The sequence below is a fragment of the Amphiura filiformis genome, chromosome 5 (assembly GCF_039555335.1).
Source record: "Amphiura filiformis chromosome 5, Afil_fr2py, whole genome shotgun sequence".
NCBI lineage: Eukaryota > Metazoa > Echinodermata > Ophiuroidea > Amphilepidida > Amphiuridae > Amphiura > Amphiura filiformis.
The window spans coordinates 10,073,177-10,095,732 of NC_092632.1; the positions used below are offsets into that span (position 1 = coordinate 10,073,177).

The 22,556-nt window shown below is 35.7% G+C and overlaps 1 protein-coding gene and 1 long non-coding RNA gene across 13 annotated transcripts in view; both read left to right on the forward strand.

The window, feature by feature from the left end:
- The window catches only part of LOC140152591 (uncharacterized), a 137,208-nt gene extending 119,533 nt beyond the window's left edge, over positions 1-17,675 (forward strand). For 3 of the 12 annotated variants that reach the window (XM_072174987.1, XM_072174990.1, XM_072174992.1), the window contains 12 exons: positions 2,266-2,391; positions 3,367-3,492; positions 4,184-4,309; positions 4,720-4,842; positions 5,834-5,977; positions 7,338-7,472; positions 8,353-8,571; positions 10,553-10,675; positions 12,095-12,295; positions 12,999-14,426; positions 15,402-15,488; positions 16,826-17,674. In XM_072174987.1, the coding sequence (XP_072031088.1) occupies positions 2,266-2,391; positions 3,367-3,492; positions 4,184-4,309; positions 4,720-4,842; positions 5,834-5,977; positions 7,338-7,472; positions 8,353-8,571; positions 10,553-10,675; positions 12,095-12,295; positions 12,999-14,426; positions 15,402-15,488; positions 16,826-16,977 (2,990 nt within the window). In that variant the 3' untranslated portion in view covers positions 16,978-17,674. Of the gene's footprint in view, positions 1-2,265; positions 2,392-3,366; positions 3,493-4,183; positions 4,310-4,719; positions 4,843-5,833; positions 5,978-7,337; positions 7,473-8,352; positions 8,572-10,552; positions 10,676-12,094; positions 12,296-12,998; positions 14,427-15,401; positions 15,489-16,825 lie in introns of all 12 variants that reach the window. The other 9 variants (XM_072174999.1, XM_072174991.1, XM_072174993.1 and 6 more) reach the window with 9 other exon arrangements.
- A 628-nt stretch (positions 17,676-18,303) lies between these two features.
- On the forward strand, positions 18,304-20,281 carry LOC140152593 (uncharacterized). Its single transcript, XR_011859034.1, has 2 exons — positions 18,304-18,809; positions 19,011-20,281. It is a non-coding gene; the product is annotated as an uncharacterized lncRNA (long non-coding RNA).
- Positions 20,282-22,556: the final 2,275 nt, after the last annotated feature.

Consider the following 22,556-nt stretch of genomic DNA (forward strand, 5'->3'; position numbering starts at 1 on the left):
ATCATATTAATTGTACACCACAGAGTGTTGAAATATGTCTGTCTTTTGATTTGTGAAGTCACTGAGGTGTGGCTTACATGTTTAAAGAAAATATGATGCATTGGTCTTCTTTGACAAATTGATCTATATATTTAGATTGCATTTTTAGAGTTCAGGTATTGATAGAACTTTTTTGTTTCCAATTCAATTCATTTCAACTCAACTCAACTTAATTCAATTTAATTCAATTGAATTGAATTAAATTTAAATGTCATTTATATCCATGTCATAAAATTATACCAAGGTGAAAGAACTTTTGAAGCTTAAAAGCTAGAACTTGCAAGATAGAACAAAGAATAACGGTGAAAGTTACCATTATGAAAGGTTTCAGTAGCTGAAACTGTATTAATATATAGATTGCTTGACAGTACAGCAGCTAACTCTGTAACCTGAAATTCTGATTGTGGTTATTATATCATATCCGTAGTTAATACTGTGAAGTGGGCCAAGCCCCATATTAATGGAATAGGACCTGGCATGCAACCTAAATAGATACAGTTTGGAAATCAGAGCACTTTAATCCGCCCTACATAGCCTTTCAAGTGCAAGGTTAAATTGAAGAAATAAAGTTCAAGATGAGTGAAATGAGCTCAGTTGGTAAGGACCTAGAATCTGGTGGGTAATGTTATGAATTGATCCTGCTCTTTTGAAGAAAATTGAGCTTCATATTCCCCTGAGCAAATTGTCATGGTTTACTTATATACAAAACATTGGGAGAGCTGATGCTGGCTTTGATGGCTTATTGTGGTTTGTCAAGGGTGTGTGCTTCTCATTGCCAAGCCCCTGTATGTTTTTATATGGCTTTTGGTTGTTAGGGACAATCTGTAAAGTGTGCTGAGGCCTTGTATATTTGACATAGTGTGCTATAAATCACTATTTTGTAATCTGTATATTGGTTATGGCTTGATGCTAAATGTCACTCAAAAATCTCATGAGAGATTAGTGACTAGTTAGTAGATACATATAAGTTCAATATGTGGATGGATTTCATAAAGACAAATGTTCCACCTACCCTTCAGGATCTTCCAAAAATACCATTTTTGCTTTTGTATCCCTTACAGTTTCTCCAATTTGATTATATAATTGCCTGAGGCTATGTGTGTAAAGTCAATATGCAGATATAGGTCACCATTCAATATAGGCCTAACTCATATATCCTTTTTCTTTTATCATTGAGGTCATTCAAAAAGTTGTGCCTCTAAAATTATAGATTAAGTTGTAAATCGTAGTCTTTTGAAACTTGGACTATAGAGTAGAAGTTGACCTACAAAATATGGATAAACTGGTTTTACTACTTTCTTACTAAATTTGAATGAATTTTTATTGTACTAGATAGATATAATTATATAGTTACAAAAATCTGAGCATTGACAAGTGCACGAATCAGAAAGGTACTATATGAAAATGCATAGTTTAAATCAGACAATTTTGAACGACCCTTATACAATTGAGTTACTCTAGGTAGACATTCACGAGAAAGAAACATGCTTCAATAGAAATAGGTCCTAGGGTAGTTTCCTCAAATTATTGTACAAGCATTGTCATCAAGACAAAAGATGATGGTTTTAAAGTATTTTTATGCAAGTCATGATAATGATCAGTATGGTGGATGCAAAAACCAATGCACTGCCTTCTCGGGGGAGTTTACATCATTCCTATTGTACACAGAAAATGTCTGAGCAGATTGAAAATCTTGAAAAGAAGCCAGTTTTTATATGAAGAAGAAGCTACACCTACCTTATTGTCTGTTATAAACTCCCTTGGGTGTTGCATTTTCCAGTAGCATGTATTAGTAGTTGTCTTTTGGATATTAATTTCTCATCAGAGGAAGTAAATAAGTAAAAACCTGTTCTTCATTGCTGGTCAAAACAGAATTTAATATGTTTTACGCAAATTTATATTACTGAATTTTCTTAGATGCAACAATAACACATGATGTATTGATTCAGCATTTTATTTTTTTTAAATTGAAAATGTTGAGGGGTGTTTATGAGAGAGAACATTTAACTGCTACTTGGTGTACAATCAGATTTTGTATGAAGCTTATTATCAGCTAGAGAAACAACTTGTGGTAAATTAATTTGAAAGGAGTACACACCATTATTACATAGATAGACAAAATATTGCTTGGTGAGAAATAACTTGTGAATATAGTGAAGTAATCGTATAGCTCTGTGATAATTATTCTATGTTGATTATATTGAGTGTGTTTTATTCTGATTGCAGATATCAATGAATGTGAGCGTTCACCTAGGATTTGTACCACTGGAGTGTGTAGAAATACACACGGCAGCTATGACTGTTCTTGTCCAGATGGACAGAAATATAGTACAAGAAGAAGAGTATGTGAAGGTAGGTAAAATGGCTGCTCTTTTGTATCACAGGATTCACAACAAGTCTTGAATGCTGAAATATATTTTGTTTATAATAAAAAGTGGGTCTGTCATAGTAATTGATTACACATGTAACATTTTCATATTCCTTCCAAGTTGTCTAACATGCCCTGACTGTACACATAAACAATCATGTTTATAAACTCAACCCAGAAAGTATCGAAACGATTATAGATGGTCAGATATATCGGGAACTGAAATACATAGCAAAAACTTATTTAATATATGTAAAGCGCAGCTTTCTCCTGCGCATTTTGATACCTCTTTCGTTGCTCTACGATATCATTTGGTCGAGTTATGGGCACTTGAGTGGCTTCAAGTCAGATTTGCCCCCCCAAATATTTTTCTTTCCCCCCAGTTTTCCCCCCTACTTTTGAGGCAAAACCCCCAAATCACATAGAAAAATTTGCCAATTTTGCCCCCCAAAAAAAAAAAAACTTTGCCCCCCCCCCATGCCCCCCGAATTCCTGGCACCGCCACTGGTGACTAATGAACCTATTAGTTACGACAAGTCAATCATGGTGTGTGTTGTAAAAATTGTAAAGGGAAATAAACATTGAAATCCGCCGCACCTTGTTACTTGATACTAGCATGGTGCTATTGTGCAAGTAAGGCACGCTGTGCAAATCTGAGGCTCTGTACAGGAGTTTCCTACAGTGTGGTTATTGGATGAGGTACAAAGGGTGTAAAGTATTGTCTTGCAAGTCAAGAGTTTTGTTCAGAGTTGATAAAATAGCACATTTGTGTAGCAACTGATTTATGCATTCTATATTTACAGGAATGTATGTACACAAACTGTTGATTGTATTCTAACCTAGAATTTTGAGTGTTTGTTTATTTGTTGTTGTTGTTTATGTACTAATATTGACCAGTGTATCCACAGTTTCTTGCATCAGATATTTAATGTAACTTTGAAATCTTTTGCATGTTTCAGCCCTAGGTTTGTGTGATCTTCACCCAAATGCATGTGGTAATGGTACCTGTATTGAAGCACCCCCAAATGTGGAATGTGATTGTCCTACTGGATATATCTTTGACAGTGTTCAAAGGCTTTGCGTTGGTAAGCATGGACATTTCAACATTTTGGCAGTCGATTTTTTGAAATAATACTGAGTTTGAATAAATGTTACGATAATAATATGGTTTATAATGTATGAATTTATTTCAGGCTTAATATTCTTGCAGTATTGTCAGTATCATAGAGAAAAGAAAACTTAGTTACATAAAATGTTATTAAAAGCAGTAAAAATCGAATGGACTTATTTATGCCCATTGAAACTTTGAAGAAATTGGTCTAAATATTTATAACCTGGATAAAGCTAAATTAAGACAATATTATGTAAGGTCAATTTCTGATTTTTGTATCATGATAAAGAACTTTAATCAGCTTTAATTTGATGTAAATATCATCAAAATGTGACATCGTAAAAACCCAAGTTAAATCAGCACATAACTCACAAACAACTATGACGATATTGTCAAGAAAAGGGGGTACTTTCTCTGAACTAGGTTAACATATTTAGGGTATATTTTATACCCTAAATTTAGGGTATATTTTATGCAAATATAGTAAAAAAAAGTGTATATTTTGGTGCAAAAAATTTGCTTACGAGGCAAAGTTGGTATAAATTTCCCTTGTTTAGGAGTACTTTTACTGGAAGGGTGAAACTTGTTTAGGGGATGTTTAAATCAAATTTTGTCACACATGTATACATTTTATAACCTGGTAATTGATTTGATTTGTTGCTCAGATTTTAATGAGTGTGGTGCAGTTCCAGCAGTGTGTGGTAATGGCACCTGTACCAATCTAGATGGCTCCTACAGATGCTCATGTGAACCTGGCTTCTCATATGATGATATCCAGAAGCTATGTCTAGGTCAGTTACAGAGTTTTGTTCTGGCATTTTTGATTGGGGCAAGCATTTTGGAATTGTTTGGTTGTCCCCATTCTAGGATGGAGTCAGGTGGAGGAGGAGAACAAGCAATCAAACGTCCTAGCAAAGCAAAACTTCCTGTGATGCCATAAGTTTAAACAATTTTTATATTTTATGCATGGAAATGGCCTTTCAGGAATGGTTTTGATTTTGTATTTGTACCAGAGGAACATATATTAATTGCACAAAGTAATAGTTTTCATTAATTTTCGGCAACAAGTTTCAAAGGGGAGAAGATCTCGTCTGTTCCAAAACCAGGGATGAGCAAGTAGGGAAGGATTTGTCAAAATTTGTCCCAGTTACCCCCTCCCCAAATTTGTTTCTGATGCATTTATTTGTTTGCATGACTGTAGATATGGATGAATGCCAAGCAGCTGTATGCAGTGATGATGCTACCTGTGTTAACACACCAGGAGGCTATGAATGTGAATGTCCTAGTGGATACTACTATAACACCAGGCTGGCCAGGTGTAAAGGTAAGACTCTTCTGATTATACTGCCTGGGTTAACACACCAGGAGGCTATGAATGTGAATGTCCTAGTGGATACTACTATAACACCAGGCTAGTCAGGTGTAAAAGCAAGACTCTGTGATTATACTGCCTGTGTTAACACACCAGGAGGCTATGAATGTGAATGTCCTAATGGATACTACTATAACACCAGGCTAGTCAGGTGTAAAAGCAAGACTCTGTGATTATACTGCCTGGGTTAACACACCAGGAGGCTATGAATGTGAATGTCCTAGTGGATACTACTATAACACCAGGCTAGTCAGGTGTAAAAGCAAGACTCTGTGATTATACTGCCTGTGTTAACACACCAGGAGGCTATGAATGTGAATGTCCTAATGGATACTACTATAACACCAGGCTAATCAGGTGTAAAGGCAAGACTCTGTGATTATGCTGCCTGGGTTAACACACCAGGAGGCTATGAATGTGAATGTCCTAATGGATACTACTATAACACCAGGCTAGTCAGGCGCAATGTTTACGCGCTGTATACACGAGCGTTGTCACTTTGTACTTCAGAGTGGACAAGCTGTAAAGATAAGACTCTCTGATTATACTGCCTGGGTTAACACACCAGGAGGCTATGAATGTGAATGTCCTAGTGGATACTACTATAACACCAGGCTAGTCAGGCTTAATGTTTACGCGCTGTATACCTGAGCGTTGTCACTTTGTACTTCAGAGTGGACAAGCTGTAAAGATAAGACTCTCTGATTATACTGCCTGGGTTAACACACCAGGAGGCTATGAATGTGGATTTGTACTTCAGAGTGGACAAACTGTAACGGTAAGACTCTCTTATTATACTGCCTGGGTTAACACACCAGGAAGATATGGATGTGAAACTCCTGGTCACTACTATAACACATCATTTAATTTAATATTTTGAAAGCAGTTTTAAGTTTTTGACTGACAAGTTCGTGTATTTGTGTTACCATTTCCTTTGTTGCAGTTATTCGACCAGGCTCAACTAATGATCCATGCACAAGAAGTCCTGGTGTATGTGGTAATGGAACATGCGAGGTCAGAGGAACCATCCTAGAATGCAATTGTCCCGATGGATATGCCTTCAACCATGTACAAAGGGCTTGTCTCAGTAAGTTTGCTATCCTATGTTGCTCACTCAAAGTGTGGATAATTTCAACATGGTTGTATATAAACATTATAATGATTGTCAAGAAACTTAGTTTACAGTGCAATTAACACATGTACTCTCATTTGAAAGTAGTTTTGTGCTGTACACCATTATGATCAAGTTTGACATGATTAGAAAGGTAAAAACCACAGGTACTTTCCTATCAATACTGAATTCTCTTTTGAATGGGCAGAACCTGTGCATCATAGCCAAGAAACTGGAATGTTTGAGCATTGGCATTGAGTCTGCTGAAACGGTTAAGCTTTATCAGACTGACAAGTACGAAACAGTCGGCATAATACTCGTCAGAAAATTTTATATTAAAAAAGGGGGAAAATGCATTCCGCAGTAGGTTTTCAAAGATTGAAGAGCTTCAGGACAAACAATTAAATTAATATAGCCTAAATTAGTATCAATATATAAAAATGCAATGCATAATAATTAATATACAAATGAGATACTTAAGGGCTGGGGTATGAATGTTTGGACAGTATTTATTGTGGGACATGAAAGCACATCAGACATATCGAATTGCATTCTGAATCTGAAGAATGTCCTTCTGATATCAAATAATTTTGATTTTTGAAATTCGCAATGTAATACACATTTTATGGCAAATCATTAAAATTGATATTTTTGATATTTAACAGTACTTGAAGTAAACTTTATAAATCTGATGATTTATACTTAAAGTGTATGTAGGTGGGATGAAAAGCCGACGATCAATTGAAAATTTTGACCTTTAAAGTATTTAAGATATGGATTTTTTTTTCAAAAAAAACAAAAAAAAATTAGGTCTTTTTGGGAAAAAAATCCATATCTTCAATATAAAAGGTCAAAATTTTCAATTGATCGTCGGGCTTTTCCTCCCAGCTACATACACTTTAAGAATATATCATTAGATTTATAAAATTTATTCAGTACTGTTATATATCAAAAATTTGAAAAATATCAAATTTTAATAATATCGTGAATTTCAAAAATGAAAATTATTTGATATCAGAAAGACATGCTTCAGTATTCAGAATGCAATCGACACGCCTGAGGTGCTCTCATGTCCCACAAAAATACTGTCTAAACGCCATAAACGCTAATTCTAGATCCCTTAAGTATTACAAAATAATGTACTAGTATACAATAAGTCCTTAATTTGCATTTACTTATGCAAATGTTGTTTTTTGTTAATTTATAAAACTTGCCCAGAATCACATTGTTACTTACACAGTGTACCCAGGAATCTGTCAAAAATTTTCATAGAAAGAGTGACTTGTGAGAATAGCTTTAGCCATACAATACCTTCTCTTGTTTGTCCATTTTCTAGGTACTTTCAACCCCTGCAGCACTCCAGGAGTCTGTGGAGATGGTGTCTGTGAAGTTAATCGCAGAGAGGACAAGGGATACAGATGTAATTGCCCTAGAGGCTATGAGTTCAACAATCCACTGAAGCGATGTGTTGGTAAGGACACTTAGTTCTGCTACTACTTTCCTCGGCATTTTAAAGCTTACATGATGTGTATCATTCGTATATTGTTTTATTTCAGGAATTGGCATTCTTCTGTGCTTTCTCATTCATTCATTTCAGCCAAGAAAAAAGTTCATGCAATTATTTCTCCCATAGCATTCACAACAAAGTCAACTCATTTCAATTACATTGTAATTTTGTTATTTCATGAACATTCAGTTATTTTGATTTCATTTGTGTGGAAATAGAAATAGCAAATGTTGAAGATTATTAGTGAAATCATGTTGTCATGATGTCCATCTTATCATTGTCATTATTCATATAGTGTGTCTTGTCTCAAGATGAGAGTAACGTCATGTTGGATTTCACAGTGGCAGATTCAAATCACGCATGCTAACCTAATCCTGCCGTGCATATACATACACATGCCTTGTCTGTACGCTGGCAACGCAACGCTGTGAAATCCAACATGGCATTACTCTGAACTTGAGACAAGACAAACTATAGTCCTGTATTTGGTGTTGCATCTCTATATGGCCACACATACAGAACCATTTGCACATGGGAAACTATTTTGTCAAAATATTTGTTAAAAAATAGATATTTTACAACAAGAATAAAACAACTGTGCTATATGAGCCTACATTAATATTGATATACTTTCCGTCATTTTGAACCACATCTGATGACAGTTCAAATGCAGTGTATAACGCATGAAAATTAAGGATAGTATTACAGCTCAAAGTACAATATTTCTAAACTGTATGTGTGGTTATATTATTATGTACAATATACTGTTGAGACTTGCAAGGTATGTATACATCATTACTCATTTGTCATTGTCATCATTTTGGGCACATCACCCCATTTACAGAAAGGCCAAGCAATAGCCAAACTGATTTATCACCTCCAGTTAACATCAACATCCCTGGTCGAAATCACTCAGGCGAATTATCGGCTTTTGATGATTACAATGAATGTAATAGCTACCCGTCCACATGTCTGAATGGTGTCTGTGTCAATACAGTGGATGGTTTTGAATGCCAATGTTTGGCTGGTTATCAGATTGATTCACAATCACATAGGTGTCAAGGTAGGGTACAGGGCTGACATTGCTTATATATACGTACAAGGCTGACTATACTCCATTGCTTCTTTCTATACTGCTTTGCATAATAGCTCATAATTGCATAATGAACATTTGCTTCTTAGACAGGTAACTGCAGGTGTCAATAGATTGATCAACTTCACCATATGGAAAAATCAACTTGCACAATATTGTTTTTGCTCACCATAGAGAGAGGATCTTGAGCATCTTGTGCTCAAGATATCTCAGCATTTATTATATATACACACTTTATTCTATAATGTACTAAGTTATGTACACAAGACTAGAGTCCCCGTAATGCAAGAGTTCCCTGATCATGTTAATCAAAGCTAAAATCATGCAATACATTTACATTTGGCTGTAATTTATCTAACCAAGTAACAGGCTGCTATTGTTAGAAATGCCATATAATGATAAAATCTGTGATTTTAAAAGGTTGCTTTCAACACTTCAATTTGGTCTTTTGATATGCAGATGATATGGTTGGTACTCTACCACGATCAGCTCGTAAGAAGCGAGAATTATTCATTTTTATGCCTCCACCAGAGGTATTATGTTTCCTGGTTGTCCGTCCATCATTCCGCCCGTCTCAGCCGTCTGTCATTCCGTCCGAGGTTGCGAGTGCAATTTCACGGAAGGCTGGTGAGCCGTATAGTGATTCAATTTGGTGGAGGGGTGGCAATTGTGAAGGTCCTTTTGGGGTCAAGTAAAATTACACCATTTAAATGATGTCCATCACGGTGGAGGCATTGCAGCCGACACTTTGCGTTGAGAACCATGCAAGTCGAGAACCGAAAAATTCTAGTTTGTTACTGCGTGCATCAAGAAAGTCATAACTTATGCCACATAAATTCACAAAAGCATACGTCAGTCACGCAATAGATAGAGTGAAGATCACGTAGGTGCTGCACCCAGCTGTGTGTCCACCATTCTATATCAATCCACAATGTTATGAGTCCTGCCTATTACAAGCTGATCATAGTATAAGGATGCATTACTCCACTATTTAGCAGTGTTGAAAGCTTTTAAAATTACCTAGGGCTTATGTTTTTTACAAGAATTGACTATAAAATAATCACATGTACGATGTTTGTACTAATTTTTCATATTTCATTTCATTAATTTGCTACATACTTATTTATTTGTTCATTTTGTTTTCAGTGTTATTCCATCATTGCTACTAACTATTGAATGTGCAAAGAAGTAAAGTAATGCTACAAGCATGATATGTATAGCTAAGTGCACTTATTATATGACTACATGTACTGTTTTGCACAAGACAGGCTTTGAAGTATGTTGAAACCTTGTATTTTGTGCTGTATTTGAAATATCAAGAAACATTTCTACTCATCCAATTCATAGATAATTCCTTAAATACTACTTTTACATAATGCATATTTTGTGGATACCAGTTGCAAAAGTAATACACTCACCTGGCCATTGATGGTACCAAATTGTGACTGGGAAGTAAAACTTTTATACTTATTCAAAATTATGAGGCATTCCTTGTAATTGAACAAATAAATACGGTAACTAAGTTTTCCAATAAGGTACGCCACCCACAAACTGCGCTTTATTCTGTGTGTGTGCACAGTTCTCAGAATAATCAGAGGGTGCATGATGACAGGAGTAGTGTACCATAAAGTTGCACCATAAATCTATTTCATTTAGCTGGGATTCCTTAGACAGTCATAGAACTTTGCTTTTAAAAAGATTTCCAAAGATGTGAACATATATCATCAGTTGTTGCTAAAAGCATGACATATCTTTGTATCTTCATCTTGTGCGAAACAGTACATTGCAAGATTATAACAATATGGATGTATAGATCTGTTTTAAAATAAATTTCAATGTTTAATTATTTCAGCTTCAAAGAATGCATTGTTCATGAAGTAAATTAATACAATTAATTGAGTGTTTTGTGAATGGTTTTGTTCCTATGTTGTTCTTCTAATATTGCCTGTAGACATTGACGAGTGTGAGAATCAAGATTTGTGCCTGTATGGCGATTGTATTAACAGCAATGGTTCATTTACATGTCAATGTGAGGCCCCATTATCACTGGATGTAACTGGAAGACGGTGCATAGGTAAGACAATGTACAACACAAAAATGTGGAAATTGGTAGCATTACCGTATCACAAAAATTGAGATATTTTTAGCCATTTTTTTCATGAAAAGTACTGGACATTTCTCTGGAAAATTATCTGGACACATGACACTCATGGGTGCAGACATATTAGCATTATGGAATGTGACCCTGAGCAAAATTCTTCCTCCTTTGATGCAAAGTTACTTGTCGCAAATTATTAGAGAGATTGCGATTTCCAAACGTACGTATTGAACGTATGTGGAATCAATTCAAAATCACTCTCCTGTGACAGGATTTTGAATAGATTCCACGTATGTTTGATGTTACGTTTGGAAATCGCTATCTCTCTAATAATATTATGGTAAGAGTGTATGTAGATAAATATTTTTTTCCGTAGTTAGATATTTTTGAAATTACGCTTTGATGATATTGTGAAGAAATTAAGATTGCTGATATTCAATAAAATTGCTATGCACATATTTCTATCAAAATTGCGGCCAAGAATACTAGGCCTATTCCAATTTAAAATGGCTAAGACTTGAATAGCGAGGTCACCGCCAGGGGTCAGGCTTGAGGTTACACTCACATTGATACGTATTAGTCATGTGTCCAGAAAATTTACCCAGGACAAATTACCCGGGAAATTTTACTCATTAATGTTGACTGCTGGAGATTATGTCAATTGTAACAATGGTAACTTCAGCCATATGAGCTAACACTTTGCTTCTTGAAGCAGTAAGCCTACTTGTTTATTTACGGGGCAAGCTAGATGAAGTACCTACCTACTGCTGCCATTTGGATGTCTTGTTTTGTCATTTATTGCTACACAATGTGCAATTTTTGCTTGGTTACTTTGGAGGTGGGCTCTCAAGTACCATTGTATGTGTTTGATGACTAGAAATGTGAAGCAAACTGTCAGCAAAGTTAGTTTTTAACCATACTAACTTATCCTGTTTGCTGTCGAGAAGAATTCCTGTGTTTTCTCAACTTGTTAAACAGTTTTTGAAAATATATGGAGATGGAGGTTTTATATGTAGACAATATAAATTAACTAGCGGTCACCTGTCTTTTGCAGTCACCATCTTTCATGGCTGGTAAATGGTACTGATATTTTATGTTAATGTTCTATTCAAAAAATTTAAAAACTTTTTTTTAAATAGGCAAACTACATAATAGTTACATGATATGATTCCAAAATGAAGAACACTCGTGCCAACACAACAGACACTCCAGATGAATCTCTTTTCCTTCCTACTTCTTTCTATTTTCTTTCAGGTTCTCCATTAGAGAATAGAGTAGGCAGTCATCACAGAATCTCTCTGATGAGAATATAAGCTCACATGTTATGATTTTATAAAATTTTATAAAAAAATGTAAATATTGATTACTAATACTCTCTTCTTGCTTAATCTACAGAAATTCTTGGACGTATCGCACCACAGCCTGGTGGAGAACAATTTTCAGACCCAGTGGGTATTTGCTGGGCAAGGGTTAGTCTGACAGCAGCATCAGTATGCACAGACCCTATCACATCGTCTGCTACCTACATGGAATGCTGTTGTAATGGTGGTGTTGGATGGGGTTCAGGCTGTGATCCATGTCCGCCACAAGGAGGCTGTAAGTTAAGGGCTGATAAATATTTATACTATACTATAAGGAATAGTAGATTTAGAGGGAATATATTGTTGCTTTTTTCACTTGAAAGGGGGAGAACCCATTTTTGTAGGTAAAAAAGGGATCAGAGGAAGGAGTACTGGGGGTAACAAACTTGAGGTTATAAATAGTGACTAGTCCCTTCATCATCATCATAAACGTTTCTCGTCAGCAGTTTGACATAGCTTCATCAATAAAGTTTCTCCAAGTCCCTACACATCTGATAAATGTGATACAATCAAACAAATATAGGTAGATGCTAAATATAGTTCATGTTATAATTATAAATTACATATTGCAAATAGGTTGAACCAGAAATATTGAGTGTTAATGCCATTCTGTAAGCCTTCATAACAGTACAGATGTTCATTTTCATATTAAGCTTTAATGGTACTATGTTTTCCATAATTTTTCATTGTGACAAATGGAGTAGTAGAGATTTACTGTAGTAGCAAAATAATATGGATAATCTGTCCTGAAAATCTTTGCTGAAAGTTGCAGGGGAGAGCCCAAAATCTCAGCATAGGACAGCAAAAATTGTTTTTGTCGCAATGGAAAGATTGGATGCAAAAACTGCAGATGACACAATGACCTTATCATTTGATAAATTAATAAATTGTTACAATACCATCATAATTATACTATTTTTTCTTCTTCCCATGTACAGATGAGTACTTGTCACTGTGTGTGACGTCTGCATTAAACCAACCTGATGTGCCACAACAATTTATACCTAATCAAGGAGGTGTTCAACCAAACCAACCACAACGTGTTATACCTAACCAGGGAGGTGCTCAGCCTAATAGACCCAATACCTTCCGACCCAATACACCAAACCAGCCTAATAGACCCAATACACCAAACCAGCCTAATAGACCCAATACTTTCCAACCCAATACACCAAACCAGCCTAATAGACCCAATACTTTCCAACCCAATACACCAAACCAGCCTACTAGACCTAATACCTTCCGACCCAATACACCAAACCAGCCTAATAGACCCAATACTTTCCAGCCCAATACACCAAACCAGCCTAATAGACCCAATACCTTCCAACCTAATACACCAAACCAGCCTACTAGACCTAATACCTTCCAACCCAATACACCAAACCAGCCTAATAGACCCAATACTTTCCAACCCAATACACCAAACCAGCCTAATAGACCCAATACCTTCCAACCTAATACACCAAACCAGCCTACTAGACCCAATACCTTCCGACCCAATACACCAAACCAGCCTAATAGACCCAATACTTTCCAACCCAATACACCAAACCAGCCTAATAGACCCAATACACCAAACCAGCCTAATAGACCCAATACTTTCCAACCCAATACACCAAACCAGCCTAATAGACCCAATACCTTCCAACCCAATACACCAAACCAGCCTACTAGACCCAATACCTTCCGACCCAATACACCAAACCAGCCTAATAGACCCAATACTTTCCAACCCAATACACCAAACCAACCTAATAGACCTAATACACCAAATCAGCCAAATAGACCCAATACCTTCCAACCCAATACACCTAGTGGTGGTTCACAGTTTAGACCAAGACCTGGACAATTTGGTGGAGGGGGTAGTGGTGGTGGTGGATCCCAGCAACCAGGAGGCTACCCACCATTACCAAGTGCATTCAACCCAAGGCCATCTGGCAATACTGGTGGTGGCCAATATCCACGCCTCCCTGATGGACAATATGGAGGAGGTGCTGGTAGTGGCTTTCCTTCACAAGGAGGTTTTCCACAGACTGGAGGTACACAAGGAGGATTCCCTAATCAACAACAGAGACCTACTATTGATAGGGGTGGCTTGTATCCTCCTAATCAAGGAAATCTTAATCAACAAAATGGAAGACAAACATATAATCCATTTAATCCCCCTAGATCATCACCTGTTAATCCCAGTGGATCACAAACATTTAATCCATTTAATCCCCCTAGTTCATCACCTGTGAATCCCAGAGGATCTACTTTTAATCCCAGTGGATCATCTTTTAATCCTAATCCCAGAGGATCTACTTTTAATCCCAGAGGATCATCTTTCAATCCTAGTGGATCATCAGGAGGAAGAGGAACAGGTAAGGAAACCTGTAGGTGTATTCCACCCACATATATTATAGTAAAATTTCAATTTGAATGAACATTGCATGACGAACATCTGCATACACTGTGTGATGAACATTCGCATACCGGGATGCATATGTACCTACCTATGTATGCACCCAGGTACATGCCCACAAATGTGAATCAAATTCACTCTAATTAGCTGGTATATCTGATGTCTTTTGATTAGTTTGATCAGTATTTCTGCCCGCCTACATTTGTATTTTGAAATAAAAACACAATTGGATTGCGTACAGCTTTTGCCAGCTGTATTCATTCAAATGACAACTACGATTGCTGGGATATATCCTGAGGATGCAGGAAGATGAACCATGCAGAAGATATGCTTTCTATACCCCATTACATGGTAAAAGAATACCGGGGAGGCAAAGAACATCCTACTTGTCTTATGTGCAAAAACTGTTGGGGGACTTTGACAACTTTTACTGCCAGATGCCACAACCACTTTGGCTTCAAATCATAGTACATGGAGAAACTTTGTAGATGAGAATGAATTCATTCAAATGAAATTTTGACTATAGACTGGGAGAGTCCAGATTCCTTACAGCCCTATGTGTAATATTGAGAGAAATCCCCTGCCCTGTTAGATTGGCATTCATGGGGACCAAAATAATGTGCTTCTTGTGCAAAGTTTGTGCATGTAGTGCTTTATTGCATGTATTTGGCACAGTGCATTAAACACAGACTCCAAATAAACATCCTCATACCAAAATAATCCAGAGGCACATAAGTGTCTCCTTGAGTTACACACAAACATTATAGAGTCCAGACTCTACATGTTCCAATCAAATTTGATGACTTGACTGCAACAAGTTTATATAAATAACCAAACAAGGTCATACATATTGTACCGTTCATTACTTCAAGTTCTGCCCATGAATAGGGACTACTAAAGTATCCGGTTTTTGTTTTCTCCTCTTCTAACACAGGATCTAGTTTTGGTACACCAACAAACACAAACACAAATTCAAGAACACAGATATATGATTCAGGTGGTCTCTACCCACCAAGTTCTGGTGAGTAAAGTTATGTCCTCACTCTCAGTGGTGTGAGTCAATATAAATCTCTTATGAACAAATCATGGCTCAGAATTTGTTTTTGTACCTGACATTCGAAGTACATTTTATGAGAGTACAAATTATAATGGGGTTAAGGAAAGGATAGAAACATTTGCACAGTATTTTTTGTGGGACCTGAGAGCTTATCAGACAAACCAAATTGCATTCTGAATACGAGGAATATCTTTCTGATATCAAATAATTTGATTTTATGAAATTCACGTCTAAGTTTTATGGCAAATTATTGAAAATTATATATTTTTGATATTTAACAGTCCTCAAAGTACACTTTATAAATCTAATGATATGTACTTAAAGTGTACGTAGCTTGGAGGAAAAGCCATCCATCATTTGAAAATTTGACTTTTTGATATGCATTTTTCCCAAAAGACCTAAAAATGTCAAAAAATCCAAATTATTTGATATCAGTAAGACATTTCTTGCATTCAGAATGCAATTTGGTGTGTCTGATGTGCTCTCAGGTCCCACAAAAATACTATGCATAGGTTGCTATCTGATCTGCATGCAGGCACATTGGAATGTTAGAAATCCTAGTTCTTGCATATTGTCCGCCTGCTACGCTAATTGCCTAAGTTATTTTTTGTAATTTTGAGAACAAAGAACAAAATGTGGTTCAAGCATGCATCAGTTATGTAATCACTCTAATTATTTTGGATTATTCCTTTCCATTTGTATCATCTTCATTTGTTCTTGTGCAAAGATTTGTGAATAAATATGTTTAAATGCATTCTCGAACCATATTTTGTACTTTGTTCTCAAAATTACAAAAAATGACTTAGGCAAAAAGCGTAGCAGGCTGACGATATATTGGGCTAGTCCATATGTTGAAGATACACGGTTATCTCAGTTCCAGTTGATTCCATGTGCGACTTACTAGGGAATGCAAATCTTTTAGTTACTTGTTACAAAAAATCCTTTGAACCCTTGTAGTGATTGATAAATTGTCAGCCTTTGAACCACATTGGTTATTTTACATAATGTATTAACAGATTACAGCACAAAAATGTCAAAGCCTGATTTTCTTTGTCTGTGAGTTAAAATTTATTTGTAAATCATACATCTGAGCCAGTCATATTTCAATGCTGAGATATCTTGTGTTCCAATTTGAGCATTTCAGTCATTCAATGCAAAATTACGCATAATTTACATATCCTGATTTTTCACTTATCGTCCAAAGCTTGGTCCCATCATGGCCAGATAAAAGAGATTAGATCGTAATCTCTTTCTCTACTACTCTTACCTATTTAATGTGTGTATTTCTTTCTTTCTTACAGGTAAAAAAGACTTATGCTCCACCTTAGGAGATGTATGTGGCGTGGGCGGTATTTGTGTCAATTTAAGTCGTACATATTTTTGTCATTGTAAAGTAGGATATAGGAGTGATGGCCGAGGTGGCTGTATAATAGATACAAGCACGTTACCTTAACCACAGTCTATTGTGTTCTGTATATTTGTAAGCAATATCCAAACCTTGTATTTTATTGTATGTTAGTATTGTTTGTAAATGTTAATTATGAAAATCTTAAGACAAATTTGGTTAAAATAATTATTAAAGTAATGAGGTCAGAATCAGTGTTGACTCTCTCTGGAAATAAGGTGCGCCAGCCAAATAAAGCATTTTCCCAAATTGCCTCAATTTTGGCCCAAAAGTGCTTGTGCAAATACTCGTGTGGGCAATGTGCGCTACACCTAATTTTCACTGGGTCAGAATTTCGATATACGACTTCTTAGTAAACACTAGTCTGGATAGAACCCATTGTTTGGAAACAAAGAGTTCAACAACAAAGGATAGAGGGAGCTAATTTGTAATGATGTTTGAAACTATTATCTTTTTATCCCTGAATTTGGTGCTAAATATATATGATGAAGAACATGTTTGATTTCAAATGATTGGTTCTGTCTACTTTGCTTTGAAGTCATTTGTAGCTATCAGGATTAAGCACAAACTGAAATAAACCTTGAAAGATAGAATTTATTGATATATTAATTAGATCAATTAGTTTGTATTCTTATAGGAATGGAATTGTGGTGCAACTGTGGGTCAAATCTTTGGCCATTTTGTACATCAAAGATGCCTTTTTCTAGGCCAATTTGGTATATGGATGGGTCATTTTTTTTCAAACAAATTGCCATATTTTTGTAAAAACTTTGGCAAGTTGCGTTAAATTTGACTGAAAATTTGAATTTTGGTATGACCATTGGTCAAAATGTCTTGGAAATTGGTATATGGGTGGCTCCATTTTCAAATTCTCAACAACACATCCCAAACCAAACTTGAAAGTACCCCCCAGAAACTTAACCATAATTAAATCCTAACCCTAAACCATAACCCTAGTCCTAATACTTCTCTTAGGGTAGTGGCTGTTATTTATATTTATAACATTTTTAGGTTTGTAACCATAGTAACTTTACGTAATAACAACACATTTCAAATGTCAGGCCCTGAGGCCCAAATTTCTAAAAAATTGTGAAGTATAAACCATTTATTGAGCACAAAATGTGAGTGATGATGTTATTATTTTTGTAAGTTATTTTATCATATAGTTTAACCAAATTAGTTGTATTATAGTTGATTCAAATCTTTAACATTATACTGAATTATATTGAATTTAATGTTAGATGTGGTGTCTTTTATTGCATATCTTGTATTGCCTTTCATTGAGGGTACTGTTGTAATGCTATATGATCACAAAAAATATTAGATCAGTTTATAGTGTCTTGTTTCTATTAAATGACTAGAATTTCAAGCTATGTTAAATTCAACTCTGGCAAAGTTAACTTAATACTGGAAAGTGTCACAATTGGTAAAATATTGCTTTAAAATTGACAGCTTTGACAAAATATGGTCCTATAATTTTTTAAATATTGTAAAATGTGACAGTGAATGTTACTTTCTGTATTGTTATAGTCCAATAGGTTCGTGTACATCTGGGATGATGACCGTCACCAAATTGTAATGCCTCAAGTATGTATGTGTGGACACCAAAAACTAATAATATATAAACCATTCACCAACTGCCAAAGTCCCATCGGGTAATGAGGGCTAATTGTTCCAAGGAGTGTGACATATGATTCTGTTACACACATACTGCATAGTTTACAGTTGTACATGTAAACGCAAAGCCACACCATGCTCTATTGTGTAACACAAAGGCACGCAATGCTGGCATGATTTGCTAGACATCCACGATGGAACAATCTGCCCTCATAAATATGCGAGAATTCTCAGCATACAAACCACAGGGACTTTGCCTGTTGGTAATTATCTGTGTCTATAGTGTACATGTACACAATCATATTCAATCACATGACATTTTTTTTATGTGCTATGCACCACTGTATTGCGCACCACGACACTCGGGGCATATACTTAATTACAGCATGTCCACACATCTAGAACAAATATGAAAATGCCTGTGTCAAACAGGATGTACACTTGTAATCTTTCAAGAAGCACAGGTTTCTATTAGTTCATATATAATGTTAGCCTTTACAATTTAGGAACCAGCTTCATATGGTCTGTAATTAGCTTTAGTTGATTTATTTATTAGTTACTACAAATGGAGGGAAAACACAGGGTATGTGTATGAAATTGTATATAGACGTATCTAGTGCTTGGAGCATAAAAATGTGAAGTGCTTTTTTCAAACCAGTCACTTGTGAAAGTCTTTTACACTCGACTATGAGCATGGTAATTAGGCCCGTAACCAGGGGTGCGACACGCCCTCAGAATCAGCAAAACATCAACTTTTCAGCCTTTGTCTGTAAAAAATAGCAAGATTGCATGGGTCAAAATTTCAGATGAATATACCCAAATCATGAACTTTCTGTGAAATTTGTTTAAAATATAGGCTCCAAAAATCAATTGTAGAGGGGATAAAGGTATGCTTTTTGCCAGAATGAAGATTTCTCTTGAAAAGGTCTGCATTTAAAAAATCCACACCCACCACCAAAAAAAACCCATGGCTACAGGGCCTGATGGTAATATGTAAATCCACAGGCAAAGCACTTCAAATTTTTGTGCTCTAAGCGTACTTTTTCGGTGGAAGTCACACCTATTATGATTACATCTGTATGGAAGTGGGGAGTACACAGTCCTACATAAAGTGACATCTCAACTCAAATCAATTAAGTTCTGCCTATGGCAATCTCTTAAAACCTGTGACTGTAATTTGGAGTGTCTACTAAAAGGAAGATAGCCAGTACTCTGTCCAGGATGGTAAAACGTCTTAAAAATGATTGCTTCCCCGGCATTCTTACTATGCTACATTATTGATGTTTGTAAGATAGATGTGTGTTTTGGGTGTTGAAGAATAGCCTGGGTCCATGAATATGTTAATATATTTGCTTGCTTGATAATAAGTTATTCCTGTTTTGTTTATCTTTTTTTTTCATGTGCTGAAGTTGACCTATAGGTCCAAATTAATTAATTTGTGGCCATCAATGAACACTTGGCATGCATGTACTTCCACTTACAACCGTGCCGTATGGTGTGTACAAAATGGTGCACACTTAGTACACTACATGTATGCAACAGGTATGTTCCATGATGGCAACAAATTATTTGAAACTAGTATGTGATACTTGTGAAGTAGACCTATGTACCATTTTAAACTGTAGAATTCAGCAGACTGCTGTTTTATGTAAATATTATACAACGGATATCAAGAAAGAATATCCAACTTTGTTCATATTTATGTTTATGAATAAATCTTTCTGCCTATAATTTATATATTTGAGTCCATAGCCATTGTTATCCGGTGTGTAATGAGCCTCAGCATTCCAAGTAAGCCAAAGTCAGAGTTAACTGAAACAATCACACAATGAAATTCACAAAAACACATCTACTTTGTAATATTTTTATGAAATTAATTCTTGTTTAATTTTACATACAACCAATATGTGTACAATTAAAGTAAATAATAGTGCTTTTAAGCAACTCCTTCTGTGTCCCAATTCACATATTTGATAAAAGATGGATGAATGCTGCACTGATTTGATTACATTTAATAATAGCGTACAATTGAAGATTACTATAAACCCTACTAGATTGGTCCCTTATATGGCCTCTAAAAACAAATTTCTCCCAAAGAACCAATATTACCCACAAAAAAGTATTTTTGCTGGGCAGGTTGGTTCTTGGTGAAATTTTTTGGCTGGCGCAATGTACAAGGGACCTATCCAGTAGGGCTGATATATAGCTGAATTTATTTTATATGCATTCGCTGAGCGCTTGAACCTTAAGCAATAGGGTAAAGTGTTTTCTGTTGTTGCGTTATGAAAAACACTCTTATTATATTGATAAAGAGACAATCACTCATCACTCAGTGATAAGTCTCACCCGCTGCTCTTTTGATTCTGCTCACTCCATGCAAACAGTCTGCCAATGATAATGCACAAGCCCCTTTTTGGTTGGCTAACATCTTTCCTACAATGTCATTGCACGTCATCAAGCATGAATTGTAACAAGGCTTCTGATAAACCGTTAATAGGCTTCTAAATATTCATGAATCATGAGCATAGTCACATGGAATCCAACTCTGTCAAACTCAGACATAAACAAGAAAAGTTTCAGAATCTTGCTGTTTCTGTTCGATGTCATAGCTATTCAGAAACTTTGTATGTTACAATTGGCAGATGTTTTGTGTGCAGGGCAAGCAGTATCAAACTGGCAGCTAAGGAGACTACACACAGTGACTGAGTATAAATTCAACTTCAGACATGTACATGACATACTCTAAAACATATTTTTGAGGCACAAATTACTGCCATTTGGAAAGAACCCTATATTTTCTTCAATGTATATAATGAAATTGTTTAAAAAATCTGTTGAGCATGAACATGTAGCCAATTCATGTCATGGTGCAAATTTTAAAAAATGCATGCAAACATTTCTAGTTTTACAAATTTTTGATAAATGGTTTGACATGTTTTGATAAATTATAGCCAGCTTTATCAGTGCACTTGTAAACACACAGGTTGAGTCGGTTTTACTGTGGATACAAATGTAGGTTAACATTTGAACTCAAAATAAAATCACAATGATTGTGCATTGTACAATCAAATATAGGCCTACATGTAACATTGGCACATAATTAACTGTAGGTTAAACATTAAATCAAATAAATTACATTTAAAATTTTTGTAAACATTTACACATAATAGCCTCATATGGAAGATGACATTCCATGTGTCTTCATTAATTTACTACAAATATGGTAATCTTTTCTGTTTAATAAACAGTATGTAAGAAAACAATATTTAACTACCCGGCAAACCAGAACTCTCACATGACCTGACAAATTTGCCACAGATAAGTTAATGTGACATATCTTCCAAAACATTTACAGCTTAAAAGCCAAACAGTTCAAAAACAAACAAATTGTTAAAACTGGTACCAATGATTATTAAGGAGTGTAGTTTTGCGAGTCAGTGTGCACAACAGAATTGTAAAAAAAGGGGGGGTGTATTTGAAGCCCATATATGTGTACATCCATATCAAAAGCGATGCACTTGTAGAAACTGCTACATGTGTCTCATTTCACATAATAGCTTGGAATAAATACCCAACTCATCTCAAGTGGAGGTCACCTCAAATCATCCCAAGTCACATGGTTTAGGAATACACAGAACATTCCTTAACCATGTGACTTGGGGATGATTGGAACTGACCTTCACTTGAGATGAATCTGGTATTTATTCCAAGCTATTATGTGAAATGAGACACATGTAGCAGCCGACAAGTGCATCGTTTTGATATGGATGTACACATATGTGAATTTCAGGAAAGAGGTACATGTACTTCGGAAATGCATTTCTATTAGTTATTTGGAACTTAACACTATAGCCACGCTCACATTTAGCTGTTTTAAAGCTACCACATTTGGTACAGTTGTGCACTTTTTGATACAAGCAAGATGTGGAGGCATTTTGGATTTGACCCCTAGGTCACAAAAGGTCATACAGGGGTAAACATTTCTCAAATCTTGTTGAATGATATCTCAA